This window comes from Pollachius pollachius (genome assembly GCF_949987615.1).
Source record: "Pollachius pollachius genome assembly, chromosome: 9".
Classification (NCBI taxonomy): domain Eukaryota; kingdom Metazoa; phylum Chordata; class Actinopteri; order Gadiformes; family Gadidae; genus Pollachius; species Pollachius pollachius.
In genome coordinates this window covers 5,422,665-5,436,938 of record NC_136942.1, presented here as the reverse complement: position 1 = coordinate 5,436,938, position 14,274 = coordinate 5,422,665, and the positions used below count along the sequence as shown (strand labels likewise).

The 14,274-nt window shown below is 46.6% G+C and overlaps 1 protein-coding gene across 2 annotated transcripts in view; it reads left to right on the top strand.

The window, feature by feature from the left end:
• Positions 1 to 14,274, top strand: part of mon2 (MON2 homolog, regulator of endosome-to-Golgi trafficking) — a 44,735-nt gene that overhangs the window by 6,976 nt on the left and 23,485 nt on the right. For both annotated transcript variants that reach the window (XM_079743410.1, XM_079743409.1), the window contains exons 3-12: positions 1,081 to 1,208; positions 4,910 to 5,041; positions 6,262 to 6,391; positions 9,012 to 9,109; positions 9,530 to 9,655; positions 10,293 to 10,505; positions 11,188 to 11,312; positions 11,741 to 11,880; positions 12,208 to 12,361; positions 13,960 to 14,150. In XM_079743410.1, the coding sequence (XP_079599536.1) occupies positions 1,081 to 1,208; positions 4,910 to 5,041; positions 6,262 to 6,391; positions 9,012 to 9,109; positions 9,530 to 9,655; positions 10,293 to 10,505; positions 11,188 to 11,312; positions 11,741 to 11,880; positions 12,208 to 12,361; positions 13,960 to 14,150 (1,437 nt within the window). The remainder of the gene's footprint in view (positions 1 to 1,080; positions 1,209 to 4,909; positions 5,042 to 6,261; positions 6,392 to 9,011; positions 9,110 to 9,529; positions 9,656 to 10,292; positions 10,506 to 11,187; positions 11,313 to 11,740; positions 11,881 to 12,207; positions 12,362 to 13,959; positions 14,151 to 14,274) is intronic.

Below are 14,274 nucleotides of genomic sequence, written 5' to 3'. Positions count from 1 at the left end.
GAATAGCTGTTCTCACGGTCAAGTCTCTCTCTCCTGCCCTCTCTCTCTCTTTTGCTCTATTCCTCCCTTAGTCTCTGGTGTTCGCTGTCTTTCTCACACCCAGTTTAATTTGTACTTGAAATCTAAAGATAAGGACTATAAAGAATTGTACAGATATATTTCAATACAATGATTCTGCAGGGTCCTAGATTTTTCTTAACCTATTTTATGAATACTCAATGAATAGCTACTAGTACCTAGTATCTAGGACCAAGTATTTACTTTATTAACCTGTAAAGGTGCGTTCACACCAAAAGCGATGTTGTAATAAAAGAAACCACCCTTTATTACAACATGCATTGAAAATAATTCACCAACACTGCAGAGGATGTGTTTTATTGACATTTCGAACTCATGACGGCTTTACACATTTAATATACGATCCGTATTAGACAGAGCCAATTGAATGTGCTTAGTGCTATGGAGACATCAGAAGACATCAGAGGGCTGCGTAATAAACTAGACATGGTGCTATAGCTCTCTAAAGGTCTATAGAAAGGGAGCAGCTTCACAGTGTCCTTTATAAAGCTACCATATCCACTGCCACTCGCTATGCCCCTATACAGCAGGGAGATTTCTTCTATGCTGACATGTGGTCCAAGGATAGAGCTTCAAAATTGTTGCGCAAGCAGCATTTCAGACTGTATGCTGAAGTCGTGTTGAAAATGGGAATACGGATGCTTCGGCTTACCCTTATTGAATCTGACGCTGACATTTGTGTGTGTGTGTGTTTGTGTTTGTGTGTATGCACCTATCGGTGTGTCTGTATGTGTATCTGTGTGTTTTTTGTTTGTATTTGTGTGTGTGCGCTTCCATTTGTCTTTGTGGGAGTGTGTCTGTTTTGTCTATGCCTATGTGCATGTATGCTTGCGATTGTGCATGCATATGTTTCTCTGTGTGTGTGTTTGTGTTCGTGTGTGTGTGTGTGTATATATATGTGTTTGTGTGTGCGCGTTTGTATGGATGAGTGTGTCTATGTGTCCATGTGTGTGCGTTTGTGTGTGTGCGCGTGTGTCTATGCGTGTGCGTGTCCCGCTGCAGCTCTGAAGGAGAACAGCTCGGAGGTGGTGCAGCCCTTCCTCATGGGGTGTGGCACTAAGGAGCCAAAGATCACCCAGCTGTGCCTGGCCGCCGTCCAGAGGCTGATGACCCACGAGGTGGTCTCCGAGGTGGGTCCCAAACCAGCACACGTCCACGCCCCGTTCATGTCCTGCCTTGACGCGATTTTAGAACTAAATATGTTAATCTAATCTAGTGTGTCGTGGCTTAAAGCCTTTAAAAAAAACCCTTCTTGTTCTGTTGGTTTCTTGAGGGCTGCAGACACTGATGTGTTATTTTTCTCAGCTCTCCTCCTACTGGCCCTGTAGGGTGTTGACCGAGGATAAAAATAATAACAACACATTTAATAGCTGGCTAATTTGAAGGATTTGAGGGTTTTTGCGTTTGGTCATACACCAATTAAGGGAATCGAGGTGTGACCTTTCCCACTTCAACGGCTGATTAAGTGGGCCCAGTAACTCTCTGAGAGTTGCTGTCGCCGTGGAAACGGCAGGGTGGTGCTGTGTTACTGCTCAGCCGGGGACTGATGTGTCTTTATTCTGTGCTCACTGAGCTGGCCCTGTGCTGTGGGTTTCAAGGCCTTATTCGCTTTGGGCTAATATGACGTTTTCAAAACAGCATGACTCCAAGGAGAAATGGCTAAACACTTACTTTTCTCCCTGCAGTCCGCCCTTCGATAGCTAGCCGACTTGGATAAAACTTAAACAGACCTTTACATTTTCGAATGACATTTTGGTCATCTTGCAGATGCTTATTTTCCAAAGCGTTAGTCTTTGAGGCTCTGTGTGTGGATTACAACCAAAATGAATGTTTTATGATGTGCTAACACAACCAAACCCCACTGTAACGTGGTGTACTGCCTCACTGTGGTAGAGGGTCTCATAACCAGCTGCAGATGTTCCAGCCAGGGCGGGGAGGGAAACGTCAGATGACTTGGTTGTACACAACCATGGGACGTCCATCATCAACAAGATTCTTCAGCGAGGCTTGGGAAATGATTCCAAATATGTCAAATACAAGGTCCATTGCAAAACCAAAAGATTTATGAGGCACTTAGCTGCATGCAAAATACGTACGATCCTTTATGTATGCAGTATGGTGGTTGGTTGTGTACAATCCATGATTGATGTTAAAGATCTCCTATTATACTACTTTTCTGGTCTTAATTTCTTATTAATGACTCCTATAGAGCAACCTGACACGAATCACAGTACAAAAAACGATGTAGATTTTCGGGGAACTCTTCCTCTCATCTGGGCGCTTTCAGCGTTCTCTGTCAACACTCGGCTTCGACCTTCTCCGCCCCCTCGCCCCCCTCCTGCAAACCCCACTCCGTTGTGATTGGTTACCTTCCGGAGGAGCATGTTGCAGCATTGCCATACATGGAAAATCCGGATTGTTCTACGTAGATAAATCCCGGAAATTTGAACAAGTGAATGGCGACCGGCGTCCCTAGTGTTTAGCGCTCTGCACAGCCACCCCAGACGGTCAGCAGGGAATGCGTCTAAATGCATGTACGTCATTATTTGACACTTTAGTATGGTTAAACATGACTATAAATCATTATAATAACGTTTATAGGTCATAAAAGCCGAAAAAGCATGTTCCACCCTGACTTTGACCGACCCACAACAGGCCAGCGCCTCAAGCCTTTGTGCCTGACTAGTCAGTGAGATAGCAAGAGAGGCTTCGGGGGGGGTCCATACACAAGATAACACAACAAAAGCATTCAGATGGCTGTTTTTGACAGCAGGAAGGCATGGCCTTGCAGTCATTGGTCGAGGCGTTACCCAGAAGCCCCAGGCTTACCGGATAGACCCGGGTCCCATCCGACCGTGATCGATTCACATGCGGTCCTGCCTGAAGGGGTTCAGTCTGATAGTTTGTCATGAGGACGACACAGCCATTTATTCTCGTCTCTCGTCTTAAAAAAAAAAACAAAAGCCCCAGAGGAGTTGGTTTTGTCGGGTTAACAGAGCAGATGATGCGATGGTATGGTACCGAGCGGTTCTGTAGGGCTCTGTGATGAAGGATCTGCAGGGCAGTAGGCGCCCAGCTGTGACTGCGTTGACGTATGTTATCTCCTTACGTCGCCACATGGAATACTACTAGGATGGACAATGTAGTCGTTGGCAGACACTTTTGTCCAACAAGTCTTGTATTGCATCGGAAAGATGTAGTCAATAGGATAGTAGGGGCTTGGCACCTTGCTCCTGGAGGCCTGTGGGTAGACACTGGGGTCCGAGTCGAAATCCCCTGAACCACCAGACTCTTCTGCCCCACCAATAACCCATGTGCCACATGGTTCGGAAAGTATATTTTATGATTTTGTTTTCTCGGAAGCATTCATCGACTGATGATCTTCATTTAATATGGAGATTAGTACAGATGGCCGATTCGTCGCGGGCACTGCGTCTGACGGTGAATAATTCAACTTAAACGACAAACCGGTGAAGCAGGGAAGTGTGGGGGTGTGGAAGCCGGGTGATGCATGGTGGCTCCAAAGTGGAAAAGTTTTCCGACTGCTCCAACGGGCTTTGGATAAGTAGCAGGAACAGACAACCCACTACAGACAAAACGCCCTCCAGACTGCAGGGAAATGAATCAAGACTGCAGTGACTTCATAAGAACACTGTGTAGGTACCTTTCTCTTGCCCCCCCCCCCCCCTGTATTGTGGAGGTGTTGATGCTGTGCCACTGGGAGGGATGGTGTGTGCCTGGGATCGGCTGTGGTTGTGCCTTGATGTCATGGCTCGTCTCGGTAGAAGTGCGGGACACAAGTTTTTCATCCTCTAGGAGGAGGACATGACTGAAGCATAAAATCTATGAAAATTATATATTTTGTGTGTGTAGGTTTTTCATACCATAACGGATGTGTCGCATTAAAGAACTTTTCATGCACAGTTGCTTTATTTAAGAATGTCATTGTATTATCTTCCTGTAAAAATATATATATACAACGAATCCAATGCAACATTGTCCCATTGTCCTCGTTCATTGCATTCATGCAGCCCTTTTTAAGTCACCCACAGCGCTTCACATTGTGTGTGTGTGTGTGTGTGTGTGTGTGTGTGTGTGTGTGTGTGTGAGAGACCCCTCATCCACCATATGTATGAATATGTGCAGCAGCCCAGCCACTCTGTACAGATTAGATGATCTGGTGCTATCGCTGGCTGGTGCGTCACGGTTCATGCCACCGAGATGAGAGCATCGCAGAGGGTGGCGGCTGGTGTTGTCTGAGACGGCCCCCGTCAACACGTAGCTGACCGGTCTCAGCCTGCAGCGGTGCAGCCGTACGGAGACGCGTGTCGACGTCCACACTTCAGATGGCTCCACCAGCTGGTCCCCTTGTGTTAGGATGCTGCAGCTGTTGCTGCTGTGTGTGTGTGTGTGTGTGTGTGTGTGTGTGTGTGTGTGTCTGCGTGCGTGCGCAATAAGGATCACACGGTAAAAGCAAAGGAAGGGAGAAAGGAATAGATAGGACTGCTTGTTCCACCACCGTACGCGCTAGAGATTCCCTTAAAAAGCTACAGAGAACAAGCCGCTTGTTTACTTTGTCATTGATCCTTTGCATCTGCTGTGAAGGCATTTGTGTAGCCTAAAGGAACACTATGTAACATTGGCACAGTGTTCAAAATGGGTATTGTGTTTATGTGTGTATCTGAAAGTGCTACCGACGTCGATATATTGTTTCTCTTCTGACAAATGTACTTATTGTAAGTCGCTTTGGATAAAAGCGTCTGCTAAATGTAAATGTCAATACTGTGTGTGTGTGTGTGTGTGTGTGTGTGTGTGCGCGCGCGCGTGTCAGGCGGCAGCGGGGAACATCATCAACATGCTGTGGCAGCTGATGGAGAACGGCCTGGAGGAGCTGAAGCTGCTGCAGACGGTCCTGGTGCTTCTCACCACCAACACGGTGGTGCATGACGAGATCCTGTCCAAGGTGACACGTGCACATGCACGCACACGTGCACATTCATACATACACATGCATAGACATTAGGGCTGAGCGGTTCATCAAATTCAAATCGAAATCGCGATGTAATAGAACCCTGGAGTATACACACAGTATTGACAAATGATTTGCATACCGCTCGATTCAAAAAAAAAAAGAAGTGATTTGTTACCGTTACTGACTGGAAATGAGTACGATTCATTTATTTTTATTTTACAATTCAATAGTTAAAGACGTTTATAATGTAAATTAATCTCCACACATCGGCCTGGCCTAATGGAAATATCAGTTTTTATGTTGACTGCTTCCGGTGTTGTGTTGGTCATACTAAAGAATGATTTATTTCTTTTTTAGTGAAAAATACACAACATAGGGAACTTAATAAATTAAAAAAAATCTCACATTAAACCGCAATCGCAATATCGGTCAAAATAATCGCAATTTGATTATTTCCCCAAATCGTTCAGCCCTAGACATACATACTGTACACGCACATGCATATACTGTACATACACACTCACGCACATGCATAGACATACATATTGTACACACACACGCACATGAATAGACATGCATGCACGCACATGCACACACACGGATATGCATACACACTCACACACGTGAATGGACATAGACATACATACACAGGCACACACACACCAATGCATATACATGCACATACACAAGTGAATGCATGCATGCCACACTTTTCGTCCGTGCCCTCTACTCTCTCACGTTTCCTTTGTCGCTCTCTCTCTCTGTCTCTCTCGGTCTCTCTCTCTCTCTCTCTCTCTCTCTCTCTCTCGGTCTCTCTCTCGGTCTCTCTCGGTCTCTCTATGGCTCTTGCGTTCTCTCATTCACATACACACATACTTGTAGGTCTAGACAATTAGTAACCTCAATTGCCATCATCATTCTTACCTCAGTGGCATTCCAATAGTGCGCGCACGCACACACACACGCACACGCACACACACACTCGCCCCTTTTGGCTGGTAGTCAAACAGCCTGGCAACTCTGCACGGTCATTCCCCACTGTCTCACACACACACACACACACACACACACACACACACACACACACACACACACACACACACACACACACACACACACACACACACACACACACACACACACACTGCATTAGCTTAGCAGGTCGCACTACAAGGGGCTCACCCTGCCCTTGTCGCTGTCCCCCCCTCCAGGCCATTGTTCTGTGTTTCCGGCTGCACTTCACCAAGGACACCATCACCAACAACACGGCAGCCGCCACCGTCCGGCAGGTGGTCACGGTGGTCTTCGAGAGGATGGTCGCCGAGGACGACCGGTTCAAAGGTCAGCGGGCGACGGCGTCTGCACCCGCTCGGTTTCTCTTTCAGTTTCCCTTCAAGTGGAGGTCAGGGGGTGTCGATATCGAAGTCTGATTTGGTTGTTAGTCTTTGAGCTGGTGCTCATGGAGAACTGTGTATTCAAAGGGTTTTGTTTCTGTTCGTTACTTTTTAATGTTGTTTAGACCCCGCCCCCGCCAGCTGTTTAGACCCCGCCTTCCAAGCATGTCCACGGTTGCCTACAGTCGGCCTGTGCACGCTGGGGCTTGAACCCGGGCCATTATTCTGCTCCTGATAGACACAGGGGGGGAACGGAGGGGTACGATACATAACAATTATTCGGTCTCGGGGGGGGCTATTCCCCACTAATCACTTCACCTTCCGCAAATAATTGTTTTAGTACATACTACACGTGAACGCTCCAAAAATAAACAAGATAACACTTTTTGACGGGGTTTACCTTATTTTCCGCACTATAAGGCGCACTTAAAAGCCGGTAATTTTCTCAAAAAACGAAAGTGCGCCTTATAATCCGTAGCGCCTTATATATGGATCAATTGGTTAATTGGTTGATCAATACTGGTTGTAAACGGCGCTCTGTCAAAATGTTTCAGTATGAAAAACCAATAAAAACAATTGAATAATAATAATAAAATGTTTCACTATGACTACGATAAAGCCACACCGCTTGCAGCATTACGGCTATCGTAGTCAGTGCACACAGCATTTTACTGCGCTTACTCACGGAAGGTCACACTATACGATCACAGAGCCAGGAAATCGGGCGGAAGACTGGCCACACTACAAGATTCGAGGGTGCGATGCTCTACTTTGTATCATTCACGTTTGCAAGATATTTAAAAAATCTAAGGTTTGGAACTGCGTAATTGTGTTTTACTTTTTTGTCATAAAGGCTCCAGTTTTATATCTGCTAAATGCAGCAACTCGTCCTCACAGTTGCGTTGCGCGTGACGAGCATCTAGTGGATGCATAACGCATCCCCAGTCAAACGTTTGACTGCAGTATCTTCTATGCTATGCGCCTTATAATCCGGTGCGCCCTATTTATGAAAAAAGTTCTAAAATAGGTCATTCATTGAAGGTGCGCCTTATAATCCGGTGCGCATTATAGTGCGGGAAATACGGTACTTGTTTTTATAAGCGTGACGAAACAACCGTCACGCAATATCCTGAGTTTCAGATCTCAACCATGGGATATTGCCCAATATCCCGATAGAGCGAACCAATCAAATTGCGCCGTCTTAGGAGGTTCACGTGTAGCATATACTAAACACAATTATACAACAGCAGGATCAAAATGGCAATTAAGAGACCCCCTCAGCCTAAACTAATACGATCCCACCAGCGTGCGGTGTGATTGCTGGGTGTACGTGCACACAATGTGTTTGCATGTGTGTTTGTGGTTGTGTGCACCGCCACAATTCACGGATGATAGACTTCTTTTCTTCCGTGTTCTTGTTTAAGTGCGTAAACACAACTCAGGATAAATAAGTCATTTACTGCAAGCTGTGTTGCCTCCCTTCTCCAGCTAGGCCCTCTCTATCTCTGTCAATATCTGACCTGTCTGTCAATATCTACCATGGAACACACACACACACACACACACACACACACACACACACACACACAGAGGAATGAAAGATAGTTCCCTCTATGAGTGCCTAGAGCTCCTCTCCTCCTCCGTCCTGTGATTCAAGTCTTGACTTTAATGCATACATAATGAGGCGCCATGTATGTTTTGTTTTCCTTTCCACCTCGCCCACTTTGAGCCTCCTAGTGGAGGAAGCTACCTCCAGCGCGGAGGTAGCCATTTTGGGGCTCTCATGGTTTGGCTCCAGCCGGGAAAATTGCTCACACAAATTATAGTTTTGAGGTGGAGTGGACAGGAATTGTTACTCCTCAAATGATACAATAGAAAGTACAGCAGGAAATAACACAGGCATATTGTCAATCAGTCTCTGAGTTATGAGACAAATCTTGCAAATCCAAAAATAATTGAAGTATTAATTATTTATTATTATAATAAGAGTGAAAATTTAAAAGATAATCAGTGTGTGTGAATTAGTGTAAGGGGTTTCAATGCTCTTTGTTTCAGCGTGTTGGTTGTTCCGATCTCCAAGTTTGAATGTGGGTGTCTTCACAGCCATGTGTTTGCAGCTGTGTCAAATCTGACAGACAGCGCACGCCGTCCTCTATCTTTTGTAGTCCATCGCTACTCATCTTTTGTAGTCCGTCTATTCAGCTCCTTACGCCCCTTCTCCCATTCATCTATTTGATCTCATCACTCATCCTTCAGCCACCCATCCATCCATGCAGATCCAACCGCAATTAATCTGTCATCCAAATCCTCCAGCCATTATTCCTTTTCCAAATCTCTCACTCTCTTTTCTCTCTCGCTCTCTGTTTTATTTAAAAATCTGTATTGGCATAGGAACTAAGACCATAAAAAAAAGCTAAAGTTAAAATACCATCAATATGTTAAGTAGTCCACTATGAAAAGCTATTGAAACTAATAAAGTTACATCTAATATCTCCCTCTCCCTCTCTCTCTCCCCCACATGACCCATTCCCCATGTCTCCCTGTCTCACATCCTCTCTCGTCTCCAGGTATCTTGGAGCAGCCCCCTCCCATCCAGGGCAACACCAACAGGAGGTCTGTCAGCACACTCAGGCCCAGTGCGAAGGATGCCTACATGCTGTTCCAGGTACAGCCACCAGGGGGAGCCAGCTCTCCACCGCACTTCAACATTTCTATAGTCTGTGTTTTTATCAGCAGAGGGAGTCATGTTCATTGAAGCCAAGAGCGTGCTACCATGTGGAAATGGGCGCTGATTGCCCTCTTACCACTTTAAAAATACAGTACAGCAATGATTTCTGAGGGTTAATGAGTGCTCTCTCAATAACACAACCTCTTCAAAAGATGGAGCCTTTTAATGTTTTATTACGCTTTGCACACCATAATAAATGATCAAAGAGACCCAGATCAAACCATGAAACTAGACACTTAAATGCGGTGGCTCTCTTAGTCACTTAAAGACTGTAGGTCTCCTCCTCACATATAAATCTCACCAGGCCTAATTAATGTGTGTGTGATTGAATGTGGTTGTGCGTCATTGCGTGCGTAGGACCTGTGCCAGCTAGTGAACGCAGACGCCCCCTACTGGCTGGTGGGCATGACGGAGATGACCCGGACCTTCGGCCTGGAGCTGCTGGAGTCAGTCCTCAACGACTTCCCCGCGGTCTTCCTGCAGGTAGCACACAGCAGCCCCCACCTTAAACCTCGTGACGCGACAAGCGCTTCAATTCATTGATTGACGGACGGATACAGTCTATATGAAATGGGCTTGGTGCATCGTTTTCATCATGTTGTCACACAAACTCGGGCCATTCTTTTATTTTGGTTACTCTGGGCCATTTTAAAGGTTGTATCAGCGATGTCGGGCGACGTCACGTCTGTGGGTATTTGAAGTGAGATCCCAAACAAACAGAGCCAGCTCGCCCCTCCCGTCCGCGTTTGGTGCATCCAGGAAAAACGATCATGAACGCAGCGCAAAACCCCGCAACAACCACCCCTTGGCGGTGATTGGTTGGAATACTAGTTATTTTGGTTTTGAGCGGTCGGTAGTACCATTTGTTTTTGTGTGCGCTCTCTGCGCACAGGCTGCCTACAGAGACGCGTCTTTTCGACGGCCTGCTTATGATCGGATGCATGTGATGATTTGTGTTTCAGCCTAGAATCGCTGATGCAGCCTTTAAGGCGGTCGTAATTAACACTGAAAGTCTTCTGAGAGTTGAATCTCGATGCATAGGTGCAGCTCAGGTGGGTCATTAAAAAAAAAGAAATAAAGAACTGAAACCTCCGGTCGGTCGTGTGCGTCTCTCCCCCAGCACCAGGAGTTCAGCTTCCTGCTGAAGGAGCGCGTCTGCCCCCTGGTCATCAAGCTGTTCTCCCCCAACATCAAGTTCCGTCAGGGCAGCAGCGGCGGTGGCGGTGGAGGCAGCTCGGCCTCACCGCCCCCCGTGGAGAAGCCCTACTTCCCCATCTGCATGAGGCTGCTGCGGGTGGTCTGGGTCCTCATCAAGCACTTCTACAGCCTGCTGGTGAGAGCGCCACCTCCCCCCCGCCTTGACCAGTGTCGGGTCCAGACATGGACATGTCGTATCATTTGTATTTGTGTCCTTTTATTTGTAGCAGGAAGTCTTATCACGTTTGGGGAACTCTTTTCCAAGAGAGCCTTGTGTACATTTACCAAAAAAGATCAAATCTACAAGCCACATGCTCAAACAAATAGATAAATTACATACAAACGCATACTTACACACACTATAACTCGTACACTAAACATATTAATACTATGTTATATCGAGTATTGTACAATGTAAGATCTGAAAAATGTGGAGTGGGTTGCTGAAGAACAAATTGTGTGGAGGTTACCGCCAGTCTCACATCGAGATTGTGAAGTTCAAATCCTATCGACCGTCAGATTTAGTAGGGATGGCCACCCCCCCACACCCAGACCACCTGCATCGACTCAAACCAGCTGCCTCCAATGCTCCAGGGGGCATTTATTTACAGAGGGAGGGAGAGAGTGAGAGCGGGAGAGAGAGAGCGATAGACGACGTGTGATTAGGTGTGAAATGGTCCATGGCTCATTTGACTGTTCTCGGGCTTCACGGTGATTATGCAGGAAGCAGCAAGCGCATAGTCGCCGCGGTGTCTGCAACTTGAGAGGGAACCGAGCCGTGTGTTGTGTGTGTGTGTGTGTGTGTGTCTTTGTCGCAGGTGACGGAGTGTGAGATCTTCCTGTCTCTGCTGGTGAAGTTCCTGGACGGAGAGAAGCCCCAGTGGCTCAGGGCGGTGGCCGTGGAGTCGGTGCACAGACTGTGTGTTCATCCCCATCTGCTAAGGTGGGCCGCAGGGGTCAATTGAAACCGCACTAATCCCCCATTGTTATCAGCTGGGCTCATGGGCCTTATTCACCTGGCGGGCGTCTTGTTTCCAAACGATAGCCTGGTGGGGGAATTAGTGCTAGAACCGAGATGGAACCAAGATGGCCACTGGGGAAATAAGTCCCACTTATTGGTCTTGACGTTGTAGCGGGAACCGTTCCCAGTGAGAATCAACAAGATTAAATAAAAAGGGCATCATCCATAAATGATGCATTTGGTCAATTGTCCAAAAACGGTGAAAAATCAAACAAACACTTTCAATGAGGATTACTTTTAAATGTCTTTACCCTTATTTTTTTTGCATATATTGTGCATACAAAAAAAAGCGAACTCACTGTGAGCTGGATAACTTTGGATAACTATAGTGTTGTGCGTGTCGTCTCCAGGTCCTTCTGCCAGTCGTACGACATGAAGCCCCACTCCACCAAGGTGTTCAGGGACATCGTCAACGCCCTGGGCTCCTTCATCCAGTCCCTCTTCATCACTCCCAACGCCGGGAACCCTGCCACCACCAACACAGCCGCAGGTCAGACCCAACCCCCCCCGCCCCGTACCCGGACACACCCCCTGGTGCTGGTCCGGAGTAGACATGATGCCTACATAGGCCTTGAATGAATGGTGGAGGAGCGATTTGGGATTTGGTAATGAAAGTGTTGAAAGTATGGATCTGTAGAGTGGAATTCTGTATCTTTATGCTGCATTCCTTACTTCATTCCTCTACTTCTATGTGAACTACGTTATAAGTTTAGCGCTTTTCCAGATTTCTGCTTTGATTCTATGTACCTCTCTCGAACCGAACCTCTCTCTCTCTCTGTGTGTCTGTGTGTGTGTGTGTGTGTGTCTGTGTGTGCAGGTGCTGCAGGAGCCGGGGCCCAAGGTGCCTCTCAGGGGGCCCCGGGGTCCGGGGTGGCAGGGAGCGGGGTCCCCACCCAGGCGGCCTTTGAGTACCGAGGCACCTGGATCCCCCTCATGACCGTCAGTGTGCAGGGCAGCGCCAAGGCCACCTAGTAAGCATGGTTGACCCGTCTGCCTGCCTGTCTGTCTGTCTGTCTGACTGACTGGGTTTCATTGGCATTCTCATTGCCAAAGCACAAAAATAGATTAATCAAAATTTCAAAAGGAAATAGTCCAAAAATGCAATCAATTTCTGGAAACTTATGTTTTTATTGTATTTCCCCTAACTCTCTTTCATTATTATCATTCTCTCTCTGCTAAATAGTGCTTATTAGCTGGAATTAGGACCAGTGCCAGTTGAGAGAGTACATGGGTGTAATTGGTTAACACAGAAGGTTGGATAATAGGATATATGTCAACGTGAACACTTTGATTTGACTTTGATCTGAGTTTATTCAGTTTGATCCCTTTTCATCAGCAGGGATGAAGTTTTTACTAATGATTTGATTTGGGACATAAATAGTCATTGCTTGCTGTTTGCAAGTGCTGATCTCAATGTATTAATTCCAAGGTTGTACCTAGAAAATGCATTAGCAGCAAAGTGTTTTCTGCTACCCGGATACCATAGACTTGTTATCTAATACACAAGCATGTATTTCCTTTTAACTGTGTTCTCTATGCCTCATATCTGTCGTGTTAACGGACTCTTTAACTCAATCTTAATACAAACACATACTCATTTTGGCTGAAGGACAGAAAGACCTGACTTGTCGGCATTGCATTAATGTTATGCAATACAGTAATACAGCCCAGTGCACTAACAAGCTAAAGCAGTGTATATTAATTTATTATGTGTTCTTTCTCCAACCAAACCGCCAATTCTAATCAAACCATCCCACCGTAGGGCAGTGAAAGGCAACCCAAAGCCCAATAGTGCTTAACATACGCATGAATACTACAAAAAATTACTACGAAAAATACATTTCAAGAAAATGCAATCATTTGTAAGAGAATTGTAAAGTTATATATGCCAGTGCAAACACATATTTTAATGCAAAACTAAAAAGCCTATATCAGTTTTGAGTTTCGAGAGCTGCTTAATAATAAAAAAGATTAAAAAAAAGTATTTCTTTAGCATCTTTCGGAAGCAGGAGGCAATAATAAAAAAGACTTAACGGACAGAATAAATAAGACGACTGGTAGTAACTACTACAATAAGACACGCGGCACAGATGGATAAAGTTCCTTAGCTCCTGACCTAAGCCGTCGGGTCGGCTTAGCCGACGGGTCGGCTTAGCTCAGGAGGTAGAGCTTGTAACCGAAAGGTTGCTAGTTCGATCCCCAGCTCCTCCTAGGAGTGTTGATGTGTCCCTGAGCGAGACACTTAACCCTAACTGCTCCTGACGAGCTGGCTGTCGCCTTGCCTGGTTGACCCTGCCGTCGGTGGGTCAATGTGTGTATTAACCAATGTAAGCCGCTTTGGATAAAAGCGTCTGCTAAATGCCCTGATTGTAATTGTAATTAGATAAAACATCACACAGTAAAACGTCTATTGAAAAAATCACTCTCATTCTTTGGGATCCACTCTTTCCATCGACCGTGTTCGATCAACGCGGACCCGTGCCACAGAACCGGACCCCTGCCCCAGAACCGGTCCACGTCGGGCCTCCGGTGTTCCCCTTGAGGTTAACCCCGTCTCGTGTCCCCACAGCCTGGAGATGCTGGACAAGGTGGAGCCCCCCTCCATCCCGGAGGGCTACGCCATGTCGGTGGCCTTCAGCGCCCTGCTGGACCTGGTGCGGGGCATCACCACCATGATAGAGAGAGAGCTGGGCCGGGAGGAGGAGGAGGCCGGCCAGCACCGGGAGGTCCACCCCGACAAGCAGTGGAAGGCCCAGCCCGGTGAGTGGCCCTGTGGCACCGCGTCTTTGTCATATCTTAATGGCTCGTGTTTAAGGGGCCAGTGTTTTGTCTCAGCATTTGAGGCATTTGGTTGCTTGCTTTACGTGTTTTTTATATTTGATGA